We start from the raw sequence: 19,826 nt of genomic DNA, 5'->3' as shown, positions 1-19,826 counted from the left end.
CACATTTGATTTGTATAAATTTAAACTTGAAACATGAAATATCATGTACCAGATAAATATATACGGTATAGGATGCAGTTTGTGAGCAGAAAAGTGCCAATTTTTAGGAGGGAACAAGGTTCTCGCTTGTCTGATGAATCGATTGTCCTTGCAGTACTAATGATGATAGTATTTTAGGACTATTAATGGCTCTTCATCTGCGCATGAGAAGGGACAGCTGCGAATCATTATATTAGTACTGCAGTTCTGTAAAGGGTAATTGGGGCCAATCAAAGCAATGCAGACTCTGCACTCAATCAAGTTGTTTGGTAAGTTTAACGTATTAAGCAAAGCGAGTTTACCTAAGTAGAAGCCGCAGTCGATATTGCAGTCACTGAATTGTACACGTAAACCTGCTCTGTTCATAGGGGTCGCCTCTGTTCTCCTCAGACGTCTAGCGATTCCGCGATTGTTATAAATGTGCTAATCTGAAAATCTGAGAAGGACCAAAAAATACAGACGGATATATCACTACTAGCTTCTGAGAAAATCATCAACTTGATGCATAATAAGGCCCGGTTCCATTTCAGCTCTACTGTCGTCATGAACAATTCCAGCTGTTTCAGCCAAGACTATTATACTTGAGCACAGCGTCGCCTGGGAATTCGGGTTCTGACTAGTTATAGACAGAGAAAAAGTTCAAATCATAAAGTTTACGCGAGTGTCAACGAGCGGATCTTGGTGGTGGGGAGCGGATTGGCTGTATGGGAAATGTAAGTGATGTGACTGTAAGGAGCCAGACAATAAGGCTTCTATCGACAATAGAAATAAAAACGACAGATCGCGCCACTGCAGTATCGAACATAACGCTTTCATACCGTAAAAGGCCAAAGCGTAGTCAGTGGACCATCGATATAAGGCGTCTGTGTATTGGTTTGTTGAAAAAACACCGACCACTTTTCAGGCTAGAAAAGTTATAGAAAAAAGAAGTCACATATCCTGGGAAAGACGAGTCGCGTCGGGCGGGTGATGGTATCATTTAGAAGCTGAGATGTAGCAGTTGTAGATGTGTGATTACGAAAATTGTTATTATGTCTTCATTCATACATAAGATAGATGTCTGTGAAAAATTCATATTTTTGTTACAATAGGGGCACAGATGCTGGCCAAACCCATGAAAAAATTGGTGCTGTTTATGATTAGATGCGCTGTTGGAACAGATGGCTCAAGAATGATTCTCTCGCTTTAGTTCTAAACCTTGGTTGGTGGTGGTTGATCAGTTACGAAAAAAACTGATGAACTTTTCCCAGAAGGTAAGCAAGCTTCACAGCTAGGCACCCATGTTACCGTCAAGGAACCTAACATACCCAGCCAAGGCCTTTAAATAATTTAAAGGCTGGCTACATATAGAAGAAGTTCACTGTTTGGATGCCGCAAGAGTTGAGGCAAAAAAATTTACTCGATCGTTTCTACGAAAAACACAACGAAGTCTGACTAACTAACTAATGAAGGCTAACGAAAAATGCACTATATACGACAATAATGTACAAGTAAAAAGGTGTGCTCGACAATTGGCGAATCGAGATTATGGGTTGCTACCATATGGCAAAACGATCGGGTCGGATCTATGTCGTTTAACTAACAGTATTACAACAAGTTACTGAAAAAAGTTCATTGTAATTAATAAACAAAAAAAGCGTCGTCTTCCACCATTATAATGACACGGCCGTAGACTAAGGTAAGTAGATATCACTATGGTGTCATAGGTAAAAGTGTATTTAGTTTAGTGGTATTACCTTAAGATCTAAAAGTTTGTCTTTTTTTTTTTCTGTCTTTGAAACGGCCAATACTTTTTCGACAACGTTATGCCGTTATGATGGCAACGCAATTATAGTGATTACTACCCAGTTCGATTTATGTGCCTTGTTTCTTACTAGCTATAGTTACTACTGTGATTGAATAAATTTACAGTGACATGATGCAAAATAGGGTTCAGGTCTTCCGGGTTCCCTGCGCTTGATGGAAAGCTTTTTACACGTCAATGCTGATCCGTGAGTATCGATCTAATTTTCCAGGGCTATACACTTGGCACAACGTAAAACGTCATTTTATGTTTTGCTCCATTAGCTAATGACTCACCTATTGGGTCACATTATACAGATCCCAGAGAAGTCAATTTGGATGTTTGTGTATGAATTGAATATGAAAACTTGAATTTTTGATAACATCATAGTATATTCTATAAGATAGCTTTGAATAGCGCGTACTTTTTTTGTCAGATTAGCATGAGGGGTCTCTCTTTCTCTTATGTGCCACTAAAACAGCCTTGCTTGTCAGTTAACCTGTATTACAGACCTAATTCTCCAATAAAATATTCCTCTATTCGTAATGGCCAATCTCATCTTATTATAATCATTATAATTATTAGCCGGTAGTCCTCATACCTCTTTCCTTCTCTTTTGATTACGTTCGTCTCATTTTACTGCTACAAACGGGTGCTAGCTAATCAACTATTGGAGGCCTTTCACGTGGCTGAGTCCACTACGAGATAGTTAAATGATGCTTGGTCCTGGCCAGATTTATCGGCCGTTTCCATCACTGCCACCCTTTAGTCTTGACCTTACGACAGCCAGCCAGAGGAGATACAACGGAACGGTTCTAGGTAAGTGGATAGGCAGACAAGTAGGTATGGCTCTAGGATATACCTGTATGAGAAGAAGCCTAAAGAAAGATGTGGTTCAGCTGTTGGGCTCTGGCAAAAACTGCTCTATCTGTTCTGCGTTCGTAGCCAGTTTGTGGAAATGTGGTGTCGATTGCCTGCGGCAACAGGAGTACGCTTAAGCGGAATCCGTGTTTAGAGAAAGTTTCTTTTTTTTTAGCTTTTTACGGCCATAGATTTTTTTCATACTATGGGGAATCATAGTCGCGCTCCCCGTCGCAGGGGCGGATCAAGCAGGTATCGATGTTCAGAAGAGAAAGAACGACTAGGACCCCACAAGCGAGTACGCGTCGGAGACAAGAAAACGAAGCCAGGAAGCATCGGTCATCGTGATGCGCCCTCTTTAGGGAAAGATGGAGACTGTTTTCGTCTTTTTTTTTTCGGTACTAATTCGGTCCCCTTCCTATTTGTGCTCGGTAATGTTTCCCTTTTCCTTAATGTTACTGGTGCTTTGGGCGCTGCCTTCACATTCCTACGTATATACGGTTTCTCTGAATCTTATCTTTTTAGCTACATCAAGTATGTTGTCATTGTAGCCATATTTTCGTTGCCGATGTGACTGGCTCGAGCATAACAGCAACAGCGACTGCAGGAAGCTACAGCAGAATGGGACGAATTGCGGAAAGAAGGCTGTTTCTATATCGCCAGTGTTTTTTTCATATATTTCTCTGTCTGTTCGCCCGTCCGGCTGATTCTATCGCTTCCACCCAGACATCTTCCAGCCGCTGGAGGAAGGGGAGTAAGAAGCGTCCACTGTACAGCCCTTTGTTGGGACGTATTTCGCAACGGCAACACGACAGCAGCAACGCAGGGGAGGAAAAGGGCCATAAACAAGACAAACTGTGACGTTTGCAGGCGGTTTAACAAAGCTGAGTCGTGATTGTACCGGGCGAGGCACTCAAATTCGGACAAACTTTAGTATGCTGCCGGCCGTAGTGGGCATACCTATTCTTGGCGTCAATAAAACTAACAACTTTCTATTATCAACGGTTGCGCTATCGTCATTTTCCATGTAGCTTTTGTAAAGTCTAGGAAAAAAAATCCTCGGTAGAGTTACGGTTTGAAGGGCTCAAAAGTTCATCAAAATGGCTCAGAGTAGCTATATTTGATATTTTATAATATCAATATTTGATAAATAAATATTTTGGTTTTGGTCCAATCGGATGGTCCATATTTGCTTCAGCGGTTAGTTCTTTTAGGCTTTTTAATAGCTTTTAGGCTTTAACTTGCAATCCGTCGGAATTTTCTGTCCAAAGCGTATTTAAGTGACACTTTAAGTTTTCGAGTTTACGCCTATCGATGTTCCTTGCCATACGGTTACTGCTAAAAGTAATTTGTAGAATTATATCAAAGATACTTTGATGCAATCTTAGAGAGTGCTCATAAGGAAATTCGCCGTAGTTGTCACCATGGCTACTCTAACTAACGTTTACCGATCGGTCATTGACACAGGACAGACCCATACACAGGGAAACATCGCCCACCTATTGTACGAGGACCATACAGTCGGTCATGAGATGTACACCCTGTCGTCCTTGTATATGGTGGCAACAAATTTGATCGGTCGCGGGGAAGCAATGAAGACGGCACTGAAGGCGGGTAAAAGAGAGTGTGGGTCGTGAAACGACACCCGCTGGAGTCATTTAGCCGGGCGAAGTGGAGACAGCGTTGGACAATAGTGAAAGGGTGGACGGAGTTGTAGGGATAAAACGAGGGTCAAGCGATCTGACAAAACAGGAGGGGAGATTACTCCCTATAGCAGATAGGACTACAAGGCAGATTATGCTCAACTGAGAAGCTTTGTATGTGCGTAACTGGCTTACGCTAAAATAGCTAGAGATATTGAACAAGGGCCAGGTGTAAAGCGCTGGTTTGTCTAACCTGCCTGTGTTGTTTGTTATATATACATATTTTTTAGATGCAGAACGTGCGTGCGCAGACGACTAGGCTGAACAATGAAAGAATGATTTTACGCAAGGGCGCGTTATCGCTCATCATAGTTTTGCATATGGCCACCGTTTAACATGAAAATCATTGAACGTTTTTTTGGCGCTTAGTGACATTTCGTATTTTCTATAATTGTGACTGCTGTATAAAGTTCGGCTTTCTGCTTGCTCAGAGAAGTGTAGTATGATCGTATGGTAGCATTGGACCAACATGTCTATGTCTATTTTGAATACGTCCTCTGACTTTTCGTAAGTTAGATAACAAAAAGATTACTGGTGACTATATTTTCTAGTTGTCCAACGTTATTATGATTTTGATTGTTGGTCAATGGTTCGAATACATGCATGCATACGTTGAATCATCTACTCTCTGTTAGATAAAGTAATAATACTTAACTGTCAGGCGTCGTACGATCAGAAGGTAACCCATAGTCGTCTATTCGAACTAAATTAGCTTTGGTTACTTGGTGATCAGAATAGCATTACTTGTACTCGTTGTGCTATGTTGCCTTTTGGGACCTGCACAGATAATATGCCTGAAATAGGCCAAGCTACTCTACCTTATCCAGATTGGCGCGTCTCAATTTGACTTCTCGCTTTACGTAAATGTCATTTCTCATGTATAGGTTTTCGCCATTCGATTTGTTGTCGTTGCATAACTGACGCACGTATCGAGGGCGCGTATGGAGCGCGCGTCACCGTACACTGAGGATTTGAACACAGTGAAACCGATAAAATAGTTGACAAACAAAATGGCAAAGCAGATTTTTCATTTGTTATGATGGCTCGATCATTAGGCAGGATTTATGCGCTGGTTTCTTTTACCGTGCATGTGAGATTGCGGAATTAGGCAAGGGTTATCAATGCAAACGAAAGTATCTTCTTTATTAAATACCTATAGCGACAAATCAAAAGCAAGTAGAAAAACTGCCTCGATTGGCCATGCGAGAATAGCCATTAGATCGGCTTCTGTTCGTGACTTTGCCACCTGACAAAGCATTAGCGTCGTGCGCTACTGGCCTTACCCTCCTTACTGGCCTGCAACTAGCACCAACAGAATAGTTGCGGGGGGGCTGCGCGTTTCCTCTTGCCCCACTTTGTCCAGACAATAAAGAGGGGATCGAGCGAATGGAGAATGTATGTCGCGAACGAAGTACTATTCCCGGATGCGGCCGCCACCCCGTTTATGCGACTTCTTTGAAATGAGTTCTTTCTTCTTTCGTAACGTGCGCCTCCTAGCGAGCAAGTCTCTGAGCCATGCACAAAACATCAGCATTGGGACTAGCACAAACGCCTTGTCTGGGAAGCCGATCTTCGTCGCATACCACCTTCGCACCCGTAATTCAGCCATATGCGGTAAGTACGTTTCCTCGTTTCGCGTTCAGTTGTTAGGCTCGTATAGCTTGAGCCCGCCAGCGTTACTTGCACTGTACTACACGGTGCACGTCGACAAAAGCTGTACACGCCTCTTGACTTGTATACGTCTGCGGTATCAGGATGGCGATGGGGGGGGCGGCGGCGGTGGCGGTGGCGAGACCACTGCTGCTATAGAGAGGAACTATAACTACTATATAAATGAGATCGTGGGTGGGTGTTCACACAATTCGTGGGGGAAGCGGGACAGAAAAAAGCGATGCCTGACAGGCCATAGCTAACATTCACAAAGAGGCTATACAGCTTAGAGCATCGGCCTTTCTAACGTTTCTCTTAACAACTCAGAGGGAAAAAGAGCTTTAAGGAAAATTCCACAAATTCTTCGGTCGCACGAGACGACTGCACAATTCCTCACTCATTATAATTCGAGTTGAATGCTGTTAAAATAGCGGACGGCGGGAGGCAATGCCGTGCAAACTCAACACGTTATCCGGCCGAGACGTGAAGCTGATAACAGTTTAAATAAATGTCATCGCTAATCCCTGTAAATAAACCTTGGCGAACTGAAGGCATCGTGAACCCTAGTGCAAGCCTGCAGAAGAGTATTTATGTCAAATTCGTGTCGTATACATATAGCTATTGGAAAGGGGAGAAAACACAAATGTTACCTTATCATTTGATATATGTTTTAGCCACTAATCAGTTATCGAAAAAAAAAAAAAAAGGTGAGTCCACCAGGAGTATTATTTGAACTAAATTTGTTTAATCTTACTTATATCAATTCAAACCCACTTTATACCAGTAAGAAATCATCCAAAGATAACTAAAGTATATTTTCATTTTCTAAAGAAAAGTGTCTGAATACGTCAGCTGAGAACCCTGCCTTGAAAAATATCGTGAACATATAGGAACAGAAGAATGAAACGTGTGGAGTCACAGTTTATAAAGCCCAATCTAGAAGGGGTTTTTAAACAGACCTAATTACATAGGTACTCAGCTTTGTGAGTAGCCAATAGAGTTGGCCATCGATTCGTTCGGTTGTCAGGCATAACATCTGTGTTTTGTTCAAATTCTATCGGAAAGGGATCATACGGGAGTGGTTTGGGATGGAGATCGTTAATATGTTGCAATTTATGGACCATTATAGGTTAGCATACCCTAACCTAACCGTACCACTATTGTGCTCGAGCAAAAAGAAAAATCACAAAAATAATTCTCTTCATTAAGTTGGGCTTCTATTACTTAAGGACCTAGTGATTTCATCCACTAATTAGCCTGTTTTGAGAATTCAATTATATATGCATATATAAAGTAACGCGTATCTGCCTGCCACGACAGCGCACAATGCCGCAAAGCTTACGACACTCAAAGGCATAAATTTGGATCGTTAGTTTCAGTTATTCGAATGAACCACCAGCGAGATGGCGGCACGTACGTCCCACAATCGGCGTTACCTTATTGGACTCGAAGAATTAACTGGGTTCCGAGGCTCTCCTCACCGATGTATCATACATAGCAGAGGCCTTGCTCGGTTTTCGAAAGCTGCATCGAACGACCTTGTTACATCAACCCTAACACAAGGCCGCCACCGGAACCGTTCTATGATGACTCTAAGCGTTCCTTGTTGAACAGGACAAATCTTGTGCACAATTTCCATTTGCTCTTAGCACATATTGAGAACTTGGCGATGTTCGTATTATTCTTTCACGAAGACGTGTCATCACATTTCGTAGCGTTGGCCTTTGACTACAGGATTCTATTGTTCGTCGTTAGATGCAACAAAAGCTATCGTCCCGGCAGCGAATTCCGAGCGGACCAAAAATTTCCAGGACCTGCAAGAAACAATTTCATGTCCGCGCATAGGTAACAGCAGCGAACGCGGCACATCAATAACAATAACATAGACGGTTACGATGTAAGGAGGCCGTTCCTGTACAAAAACATCTGAATAAGGAAGGTTGTGGTAATTGCAGCAACAGCGGTTCTCAGTTTTTTAACGTTGTGAGTATTTCGCTCTGATGCGCCCTTTAGGTACGCTACAAATAAGCGACCTCTGCATAGCCGGTGAATAAGCGTAATGCCTTATAGCGTGTTGCATGAAAGAACAACGCCTGGCAGGACATGCGACATTTTGCTCATAAATTTAGAAGATTGTCCAACCTCGGTATGACGAAGCTGAGCTGGGCCTGCGTGTTTACGGCAAATCACCAAGTCGGATAAACACCTACCAGGCCGAGAAACCGTATTATTTTTTCGAAATGGGACGCCCTTCGCGGACGCCCAGCAAGATCCCGCTCACGGATTTTTTCCTGGACATGCTTAAAAAGCGCTCGACTTGTCTACAGCGGACTTTACGATACATCACATACCATCCCGAGAGGAGACCATTCTTCACTTCGTTTTGGTGTAAAAAGGAGCGTCTCATACTCAATGGAAAGAGATCATCGACGAGGAGGCTAGCACAATACCGACTAATTGTATTATCAAAGCATTACTGAGATAGATGATGCCATTGATGCTCTTTCCGGAGCCCGTTTAATCACCTGACTCGATCTTCTAAGTTTTTACCGGAAAACTAATAAACCTATTGACAAGGACGAACTTCCTCTTTGCGACTCCCGTAAAGATAGTGCCAGTTTACTTTTCACGCCGCTCGTCCTTGTGGATTCTCTGTCAACATCCCAATGGTTGGTAAATAGCTTGCTGGGTACCATGCACTGTAGAATGCGCCTGGTGTATGTTCACGACGTCCGGATGTTGCAACGTGATTCCAACAGCCGCTTGGACCTTCTTGGCACAAGGCTAGAAATTATCAATAGAGCCGGCTTGAGCTTAGGGACTAGGGCTCGTTTGCGCACAGAAGATCAGATAAAGTGCAAGCAGATAGAAATATCCCCCTTCCAGTCACAGCAAGACATTTTAAGGAACGTCCTTAGCTTGGCGTCATCATACATGGATTTGCTAAGAATCACGCGAAAATTGTATATCCTTCGTATACTGTACCAATTCAGAGGGCTTCAGCCGTACGTCCATGTATTGGCGGATTTTTCAGAAGCTTAACTGTGGCGGATTATCGTTGCTATTTTGGGGAAGGTCATCAGATAACGCCGTGAACTGATTCCAACGGCACCGGATTAAGGGCGAGCCTAGTTCAAATTAAAGATGCACGATATAGAAAAATTGCCTATGTCAGTCGACGGTTAAGCAACCGTCAAATATATAAACTGTCGTTTTTTGGGAACAGAATGTTTGGCCGCAGTGCGAACCATCTGAGAACTCCATGCGTATCTCTATGGCCGATAGTCCAAGGTATCACGAGTGATGTACACTAAGGTATTTGAGTAGAAAACAAAGCTTCTATTCGCAGTGAACTCGTGGGGCAACGCAAGGTTACGACTTCGAGCTTGTTCATGGAACTGAGATGCCCAAACGCGACCTCGACGAGCTATCTGTCAGACAGATTACCGCTACTAGAGTGAGTAGGGTATCATTGGGAATAGAAATACGGCAAACTAAAACGAACAGAGCCATTTGGGTATCTCGTTTGCTACATTTTAACACGAAATCATTGAGTTGTGCCAACACGGCAGAATACCTTGATTGGGAACCTGAAGACGCATCGGTTAGCAGCCAGGATGTTTTATGTCGCGCTATTTACATCTTAAAAGGGTGGGGAACTTTGGACGTGGTTAGTATGTGTACCAATGGTTGATGCAGAGCAAGGAGAAAGATCCAGCACTTATTTGTGTTCAACAACTTATGAAACGGCCTTTTGAGAAAGTCCATACGGCTGTTATGTATTCATTGTATGTATTAGAATTCGTGGCCTCGTACGACACCATGCTCGTCGATTACCGGATCTGCTTTGTATAGACGGCCCTGATCCAAACTTCTTCAAATATAGCAGTCAGGTGCCGACCTGTCCAGGATACTTATAGGCAGATCGGCTCTCTAATGACCAACAACGTCATGTGTTTTACAGCGACTTCGGTGTGTCATTATGGAATAAATCAACACCGCCATTATCAATACGATATGGTGTGTTAGTCTCGTGCATTGAATAATCGTCTGGTATCGCTATATAAAAGTAGATATTAGTTAATTTTTTTCAAGTCGCAAAGGAAAATCTACCAGGTAGATAGATACGACAAACAAAATAGCATATATATTTCACTGATATAAACATTCCACAAATGTATGTACTTTCATTATTTAAAGATCATTTGAAGTGTTTTCATTCTATCTAGATGAAGGCAAAGAGGCCTTCCGTAAAATGAAGCACACACGAGTATCTTGCAGACTTCAACTCGACAGGTGTCACCTATGTGTGCGAAAAGAAACCTAATAGTAGGAGGCTTTCCTTGTAAGGCTGTCGGCCTTTGATGTGGTCAGCTGTGTCAGGTAGAAAGCTTACAACTCAAACGTAAATCGCCGCTCCGTACGAGTCGCAGATCTGAGGCCGCTGGGGACGTGGGACGAAAGGGCTGAGAGAGAAGATGAGTAAGAAGGATAAAGTTCCTTTTCCTGGACATAGAAACAAACTGAGGTAGAAGTCTGTACTAGCAGCAGCAGAAACAAATAACTGCTTATGCACCATCATCACTAAGATGAATGCGCTTGTCCTGAATACGGTCCGTCATTTTACTGAAACGACATATGGCACACGGCATTGCAAACGTCGGGGGGCGTCCGCTAAGAGTAAACGTAAATTTCTGCAATATAACTAGACTAGGTTTAGCTGAAAGGAAAATACAATATATTGCCGTAAAGTGTTAAACCTCTTTAAATATAGAATCACCTAATCATGAGTTTAGCTTGCGTTTCCTTTAACCTACTGGCCTGTAAACCCCTTGAAAAACAAGCTATGCTTGAAATGGTTTCAGAGCTATTGTGGGGGATATAACAGTTAATGTGTCACAATGACTAGATTCGACGTGTTCAAAGTCAGTGGTTTTTGTCAAGTATCTTTATTAAGCATTGATGGGGTGACTTTACAAAGCGGTATATAGTCGAGCAGGCTGGTTGTTACCGCCTAAGAAAGCTTTAGGTGGCAACGCATCCAATTATCTATTGTTCACCATCATATAGGCTATGGTTGTGTGATTGGTGGGCTGCATTTTGAGATACCTGGATAGTCGAAAATCGATTTGTAACGAGTCTGTTGCAAAAACATTCGTCACAAAGGTAAATCCCATCTTCCTGCAAGCTAAGATCAGATTCAGTTGAAACAAGGATGAAACAAAGCGCAACTATTATGTGCACACTAGTGGTTCTAAGTTTCTAAATTAGCCCATCGTACCTTCACGCTCATCTTGTTTACCATTACATTAATTACAAAATGCACCCTTACTACACTAGATTGAAGTAGTATAGCATAAGCATCTTACAGTATTTGTTTCTATTTCGAAAAAAAACAAGCTGAGTCATAGCATTTTCAGGGCATAATAGCAAATCGAACATTGCTAAGTTTGTGTAGAGATGCATTTTCGTTATCACGGTATAAAGTACTGATTAGCATGGTTCACCGCGTGGTAATAAATGCCTACAATATAATTTGGTGGTTGACGCGGTCCGATCATAGCCACCTCGATTTGATCATGTTTTGGCACGCTAGGTGATGGCTATTTTAAATACAGTTTTAACCTTGCAAGAGGGATGCTGCACACCCTTCCATTAGATCCTAATTCAAGTTTGCGATAACTGAATTGGCAATGAAGCTTATTCTACAACACCAAGACCCACTATACCAACATCTACCCTTCTCCCCCTGGAAACTGCTTCTATATCCTTCAGAAGACCTGAACAGGCCACGAGATAGGCACTATGCTCCTTTGAACACAAAAACGACCATTATGACGCCCGGTTACAACAATCGACGGTACGAACGGCTTTTGTGACTATGAGATAAGGCGTTTCCGAAACCTACGTTAAAATGACTGTCAGCGCATTGATTTTTCAATTCATCTTCTACAAGAAAACCGCATCATCACGGATTATCAGGTCTACTGGTTCTTATTGTAATAATACTAGCTTTTACCAGTATATTAACATAATATGGCCCGATTGTTTTTTTTCTAGCGCTATCTGTAGGCAAGTGGTCGATGCCGGAACGCTGGTGTTCCCACGGAAAGGTCATATGTATTATACACTAGTATGGACAAACAGCAGATGCTGCTCGCTTACGCTTTGCGGTATCTGTTAGCCTTTTAAACGTCGTTCTCCCTGTTTGAATCGGTATTATTTTATTAGGTAGGTCAAATGGTAAAGACAATTTTTATCTAATAAAAACTTATCTATTATTTAATTGCTGTCACTCTCTGCAGCCCTTGTGTAGCTCGCAATAATACCACAGGCCATTTGAAATTCTCAAATCCAAGTTATTCTTAGGATCCCGTTCATTGTAAAATAAACTGTTTTACACGCCAGTGATCGAAGTGCGTAAAGTTCAGTAAGCTCTCAAAGCCAGCAAAACACAAGAGACTATAGATGTCGACGTTCACGATTGACCTTTAGAGAAAGCACAATTAAATAGTATACAGGGATAAATAAACTATGAGCAGATCAAGACAAAGAAAAGGATGGAATTTGACCAACCCGATCGTTTATAATGTGGATCCTATTGCTTTGACGAGAAGCGCACAGAGGGGAATTTTGAAACCGACAAGAGGCTACAGACAGCCCCAGAGTCTATTGTACTGCAGATGTTTAGGAAAGCTTTCTTCAGAATAGAGGATCTCTTAGTGGAGCCAGCGCTCGTTGCATTGCCAAGTGTTTTTGACCTAAACTATCTACTGTGGCTGAAAGACGAAACATCACTTTACGCCTGTTACTATATTCGACTAATTCAATTATCTTAACTGAAACAAGCCCTTTTCCAGCGTCTCATCGTGATCATCTTAGCTCCAGCGGACACAAAATGCCGCCATTGCCAGCTTAATTTTGCGGACAATGTATGTCAAGTATCGACTGTTGCAATGATCTTCATCCTCGACAATTTCCATAGCTAGACAAATATTTTCTGCAGGTCTACGCGACTGTATGGAAAATCTTTGTCTCAGTAGGATGACCGAGAAGGGAAATCTGTCCGAAGTGTCTGTACGGGCCAATAGCACGTTTAGGCTTTGCACGGTTTGAGTCTATTGAATCCTGCGCACTCGTCGGTTCTTCTGTATCCTGTCATCAGGTGACAAGCTACCGTGTTGCGGTAATCACAAAAGAGCGCGTAACAATGCTGTTGTCAAAGGTGCAGCACGAAGAAGGCTAACTAACATCGGTGAGCAGTTTCGAGGGCAATCAAACACTAAGCTATACGAAAAGGAGGCCATAGTTGGCCTATGCGAATCTTGGCAACCAAGTGTAAGGACCCTCGATGCTGGTGCCGATAAGCAGATCGTGGTTTTCAAAGACAAGTAGGAAGGAGAGTTCGCGCATATTATGCGGGGAAGACGACGGAGGCATCGGGTACGAGGAGCGGACACTAACTGCCGCTGTGGCAGCGGTCGCTTTGGCTTCTGTGGTGGAAACCCTGATGGTGGAGTGGGTGCCTACTGAGTGTCGTACACGTTAAGAACCTGACTCCTCCAATCTGATTGACTGGGCCAGAGGGGTCAAATGAGGGTGCGCTTCTACGAGGTAATTACTACTGGGAACTACTAGGCTTATTGGCTGAGTCAGTGGATGTGTGGCTGCCTGGCTGTCTCGTAGCCCGAGGGTAGCTTGCACTGAATGGGTCTCAGGTTTTGCCCTCAATTAACAAACGCTGCAGACACATCCGGACACACAAGTTCTCTATCCAGCATTTGCTCTTCCAATTTGTTTTTCCCGTTAGCTCTTTGTAACTCTCCTTTGCCCTTACCGCCGCAGTACGCACAAAAGACAAAAACTATTATAGCACGATGGACTTACTGATATTGAAATGGTAACTCTCTTTTGAGGCAGATAATAACCTTGAGCAGAGATTTCTCATCACAGGATTGGTACGGCGCTGCGACAAAAGCTTGTCTGTTCTCTTCTAAGCAGAAGCCTCCAAGCGAGACAACGTGTATCGCTGTGGCTCTTATGGCGACATCGGTCAAACTTAATTGTTTGCAATTAAAATACACGTATTACACTAACAAGAACAGGTATTCCGGAAGTGATATGGTCATCATGTGAAAGCACCGAATTCTCTATCACAATATGCTATACAGTTGGTTAGTGTATTTGCAGTTTCTGTGGTCTACGTGACAACAAGGATGATCTTTTAATGTGGACGTTTTTGAACATGCCTTTCTACCAGGGGAGATGGGGAAATTCGTCTGGGTCGTAAGCAACAAGATTTCGAAATACATCTACACAAAACACATTTAGCTTGTACGGCGGTTTAGTTTTTTTTTTTTTTATTTTTTTTTTTTCGTACAATATTGATAATCGCTACGTACAACACCTTGTCTATGGAAGGGACCAAAAGGCTTTAACCAAAGACATGCTTCTAATCTATTTTACTGATTCCTTGACGAGCGTACATTGAAAGTCATTCGTAAATTTGTTGAATTTCGTAATTACCAGAAACGAAGATGCGAAGACCGTACTCGAGTATTAGTGGTGGATTCTGTTCACTATAAAAGTGAGAGATTTCGAAAACGTAACTGAAGTCTAATAAATGAGTAATACATATACTGAGCGCATTCAGCTTCAGTGTATCCTTTTCAGTTCCACAATTGTTAGTAGGCCGTGACAATCTAACGTGGTCTCAAAAATCCAGCACTCGCTGACAAAGCTAACTAATTTTCGTTTGAACTGGCTGAGCTCTCGGCCATTTCATGCAGCATTTTATAGCCTGGTCCATCTGCAATGAGTTAGACATTTCTCGAGTCAACGGCGAAACCTAGCGAAATCCGTTCCCCGAGGAATTCCTGAGGTTTCCTTCCTATAATACGACAGTCACCTGCTTTTCACACCGAGTCGACGCCGGTCATCCTAGGATGCGATTTCCCTTGTATGCCTGTAGACATATGCATCGTGTGTATCTATATGACCAAGTAAGTACAGGATCTGCTTTTGTGTACGGCTTCGCTTATTTCTATTCAAAGAAAAAAGAAGGCGAGAGTGGACATGGTCTGCTCGTTATTGCCGTAGCTCTATTTGCAATTGATTGTCACAGTTCTTCTATCGCGCCGATGCTCTTCGTTGATCTAAGCTTTCCGAGCATCGCCTGCTAACGAAATTGCTGTTTCTCGCCTGCCGAAGAAAAAAAGCACAGGAAAAATAGTAAGAGGCTGTTTAAGTGACGCGACAAAGTTCAAAGCACATGAGGGCAGAGTTGTGGGGTGGCTACGACCAAAGTGGTTGGTGATGGGCATAGAAGCTGCAAAGCCAAAAAAAGGCCACCCCCCTTAGACAGCCAACGAAGGAAACGGATAGGCTTTCCCTACGTGGAATAGGTAACAACGTCCCTTGAGAGAAACAAGATCAGACGTGGAGAAAGGAATAGGAGGGTCGATGTCGAGACACCGGAGGTTTCGACAATGGGGGGTTAAGGGGAACGAATCATTCTTTCTTTTTCTGTTGAAATACGTTTGAGTCCCCGACGGAATTAATGTGCTAGACTCGGACGGATATAAGCGTGCTTGTATGCATGCATGAATGGGGCCAAAAATTAGGCTCTTATAACGAAGAAAAAACGTGATTGCACGAGATGCATTGGATCGGGTTACTTTGTATCTCTATGTAAGTCGTTCTTATATCTTTGTGATTTATATCGACTGCGTGACATTTAAGACAGGGAGGTAAATTGTAAGAGGGCAAGAGCAATCCGCAATTTGTCGGGCGGGGGGGGGGGGGGTCGTGGGGTAGCTTTACTTCGAGACACAACAGCAATAGGTTTCCAAAAGGCTAGTAGCTCTATACAAGATTAATATTGTTGAACTCCTATGGGACTGAACCTCGTAATGAAACAAAACATCTAATTTTCAATATGCATTAAAAATGTTTAATTTGTTTGTACTAGGTCCTAGTGGTGCTTATAACACTAAAAATACGTAATTTCAGTTCAGATTACACCTCTCTGTTACCTATTCCACGTAGGGAAAGCCTGTCTGCTTCCCTGGTTGCCTGTCTAATGGGTGGTCTTTTTTTGCATTTCCTTGTGAAAAGTGTGTGTCGTGATACTGCGATATCTATAGTCGATACCGTAACAATCTACGCTAGTTTGATATACATTATTTTAGAACTCGCATATGCGTGTGCATCGTGCATAGTTGTAACGCACTAATATCATGCATATACATATTACCATGCAATCTATGAAGACTATCAGCTGAATCGAGCTTCATTCAGGGGTAACAATACTAAATACTGATTACCAAGTCATGCTAATACGTATACGTTAGATAATGGCGTTAAAACGTTACTGTAGATGTGTCGCAGGAAACTATCAAACAATGATTTATCAATATTAAGTAGGACCCATACAGATCGATACGAAAATAGACTCATATATGGATATTTTAGGTAAGTGGATATAGGTAGACCTCCGATACGTTCGACTATGTCGCGCCAAGGACGACGTTAAGACAGTAGCAATGCAAAGTACGGCAGGATTATAGTCTAATTAAATTCAAAGGAGGTGTATAAATAGACCAGCAAAGGACATTTTCTTAGTTGCTTAAAAAAAGTATCGCATGGTTTACTATTATGGATGATACTGTGTCGCCCTCTTCAGTTCCGGCCATAAGCTCTATCAGTTAGCAAGTAGCTAGGGCAAGGTATCTAATATTTTGTAAATCATAATAAGTAATAATGGCGCGGGGCCAGTAAGAACGGGGGAGCAGGTCACTTAATTTAATTAACTAAAATGGGCCATTTTATCCCAACGAAACCAGAAAAATCAGGATTTACCGAACTTAACCTGAAGGTCCCCCTGGGAATACTTCAGAACTATAATACTAGCAATGACAGGTTTTTTAAGGCAACCAAGAGAAGGGCTGCGGTGAATCTTTATCTTGAATAATCTCTCATTATTAGCCTATAACGTATGACATAGTCTTTAATTTCAGCTTCTTCCTATCATCTTTTGAACCATATGTCGAGTAAATGTACAATTTTTAAGTAAGTAGACGTATGTATAATTCTTGTTGTGTCAGGTTGCATTAGCGCGTGCTAGCCAGGCGAGTGGCAGCGTTACCAAATGGTCCATGAAAGTCTGTCGGCGAAAAGTCGAGCAAAACCCATACAAATATATATAATGCCCCAGGACTCAAACATGGGACGTAAAAAAAAAAAGGAAAAAAATACTATCACTACATTTATTCCCTGTTTCTCATGACATCTATACAATTCCCAGAATTCTGTTCAGTGAGCATTGTTTTGTACGTTTGATTAAAAACCTTAAAATTAACATAGCGGTCTACGACAATTTACGGACAATGCAAAGACTTGAGAAAAATATGCGTGTTTTAAAAACGATGCCAGATTTATGTGAAACAGTAATCGAACAGTGAATGAAGTGAATCGTTGCCGTAAAAAGGTTACCTTATTTCAGTAAAGTTTTATAATAAAATAACAATTAATGTAGATATCAGCAAGTGTAAAAACAAACGCTGTAACAGAGGCAGATTAATGCAAACACATTCGATTAATTTTTGTTGGCGTTATTTTGGAATCGTTCCATTCCTAGATATATATCGGCAATTGATGCGTGCACGTGCACGAATGCACGAATAGATATAGACGAGTACGTATAGGTATGTAATGTAGACCGCTTATGCATGGTTGAATGCATCTACGGTGCACGGTTTAGCAGCGAAAGCGTAATCAAGGCCGATTCTGGACTCCGTTTTCCGCATGCGTTGTCTGTCCTTTCCGCCATCACCAGCGCTCTATAATGCTGCCCTCAAGGTCGATAAATAGTTGACGCTGGTGTGAACACGGGCCACATCAGCACATCTACAGTCATCATACCACTACATAGTAATTATTGTTATAATAAAAATAATAGTAAGTTCGGGCTGCACTGACCTTTTTGGGCAGCTTTCCTGGTTCGCAGAGAATTATAATAGAATTGCAAAACAGTGTGAGACTTTAATGAGGCCGAGCTTCTCCACCTTTCATAGCTAGCCGAAGGCCAACTAGCAAGCAGGCGGCTTCGAAGGCCACTGCGCCCTAGCAAGAGAATTGTGAGAAAAAACCCATGGTCCCTTTTTTTAGACGCGTGTCTTTCTCGTGAAACTGACTAAGAAAAGCAAACGCTTGCTTGATTTTGCCAGAATTGCACCGCCACTTACGGCTATCCCATGTACGGCTACGCTGGGACTGCTGGTGCTGACGCTGTACTAAGACTCCGATTGTACAAGAGCGGTAACGCTCATCGTTGTCTCCATCTGAGCATTAGGCAGATCCTTTTCGGTGGCGTCGGTCTTTCTCCCGTTAGTTTCTATTTTTCCGGCACCGCATCACGAATAACTAATGTCAATAGTTATGGGTTTATTGTAGCGGTGTCAGCTGGGCTGGTTAAGTGTTAGGCCTGCTGCAATCAATATACGACCAAAACACGCTATGCACATTGCTTTTTTTGCCACTAGTTATAGTAGTGCTACAGTATATAGATGCCGTTCTATTGAATAATGAGCAGTCTTGCTCCAGCGACCATGTAGCTAAAAGAAATCTCGTTTTATATGTGGCAGACGAAGTCGAAGAAGCGTTTCTGCCAACTGGAAATAGCACAAACTAAGCGGATAGACCCTTCAAGCAACTTTGTTACGAAGTACATATACATCAAGAGACAAAAGGAGTGAAAGCGGCAGCGATCTGTCGCTAAAGCCTGCAATAACAGCGTAATCGATCGAAACGATTTCTGGGACTTAGCGTCCCTGTTATTATATTTTAATTATCTTTAGAGTTTAATAGCCTCAGTGTAGGACTAGAGACAAGAAGATACCGTTCGGCTGGTCATCAAGAACTCATTCTCAACACGACAGTGAAATTCCTGCAATAAATTGGAGATGTAGACGTTCCATAGCATTGGTTGGTAGTACAAAAACCTTCGCGACGGCCCAGTGCGTAGAACGGGTTCGCCTCTTGCACCTAATGATGGCGCGTGAAACATGGAATGGATACGTCTCCCTCGTGCCTCGAAAAAAAAGCTTAAAACATTTGTATATTTAAAATAGATTGAACACAACTCCTTTTTTTTTTTTTAGCACGGGTTTGTGCTGGAATCAATCGCCGCTGTCCCTAATTTCAAGAATTTTTCTATTTTAATAATCATCGAATCTTTCGAAGGACCGCAATAACAACAAGTATGGTAACGACAATGGACGATCATCAGTCGCACACAGATGCAGTCTACAGGGGGTAATAAAGCTCAATTTACTTCACTCCCCAGTCTTCTCCTTTAGTTAGTTCTTTCTCTTTTAGTAGACTGCTCCATTATTAGTTGTTAGAACCGACAAGGACCGTTCAAAATGGTCATGGACGGCGGCGATAGCAGCGGCAAAGCGGTCATCTTAAAGGAAATCGAAGAAAAACTAACCTAGAGACAGAAAGCTAAAGCAAAAAAGGCCGATAAGAAAGAAGCGAAGCAAGACGCGAAAAAGGATCAGATCAGATTGAAGGGGCACGTCTCTATCCGTCTGTTTGTGTGTGAGAGTGGCATTTGTCTTGTAGTGACGCCACTCCCCTGCTTACGGGTGTGCTTGCGCTCGATGCCCCTTCCTTCCTGCTTGATTACGGACGGTTGCTTATTTGCTTCCACTGGCCCCAAGAGACCTGTCCACAGTAGCTAGCCACCCAACAGACCCCTACAGACAGCCCGTTATCCGCTAAGAGAT

General features: G+C 42.4%; 1 protein-coding gene and 1 long non-coding RNA gene across 2 annotated transcripts in view; one reads left to right on the top strand and one right to left on the bottom strand.

The window, feature by feature from the left end:
* Positions 1–676: 676 nt before the first annotated feature.
* LOC147755849 (uncharacterized) lies at positions 677–3,659 on the top strand. Its single transcript, XR_015326067.1, has 4 exons — positions 677–1,717; positions 1,951–2,030; positions 2,482–2,641; positions 3,209–3,659. It is a non-coding gene; the product is annotated as an uncharacterized LOC147755849 (long non-coding RNA).
* A 10,418-nt stretch (positions 3,660–14,077) lies between these two features.
* Positions 14,078–19,826, bottom strand: part of LOC147755848 (uncharacterized) — a 53,666-nt gene continuing 47,917 nt past the window's right edge. Inside the window, exon 4 of the mRNA XM_086986569.1 lies at positions 14,078–15,237. Within this exon, the coding sequence (XP_086842695.1) occupies positions 15,192–15,237 (46 nt within the window). The 3' untranslated portion in view covers positions 14,078–15,191. The remainder of the gene's footprint in view (positions 15,238–19,826) is intronic.

This window comes from Varroa destructor, unplaced genomic scaffold, assembly GCF_002443255.2.
Source record: "Varroa destructor unplaced genomic scaffold, Vdes_3.0 BEIS01000004.1, whole genome shotgun sequence".
Lineage (NCBI taxonomy): Eukaryota > Metazoa > Arthropoda > Arachnida > Mesostigmata > Varroidae > Varroa > Varroa destructor.
Note: the sequence above shows the minus strand (reverse complement) of the source record. Positions and strands in the feature narration are given on the sequence as shown.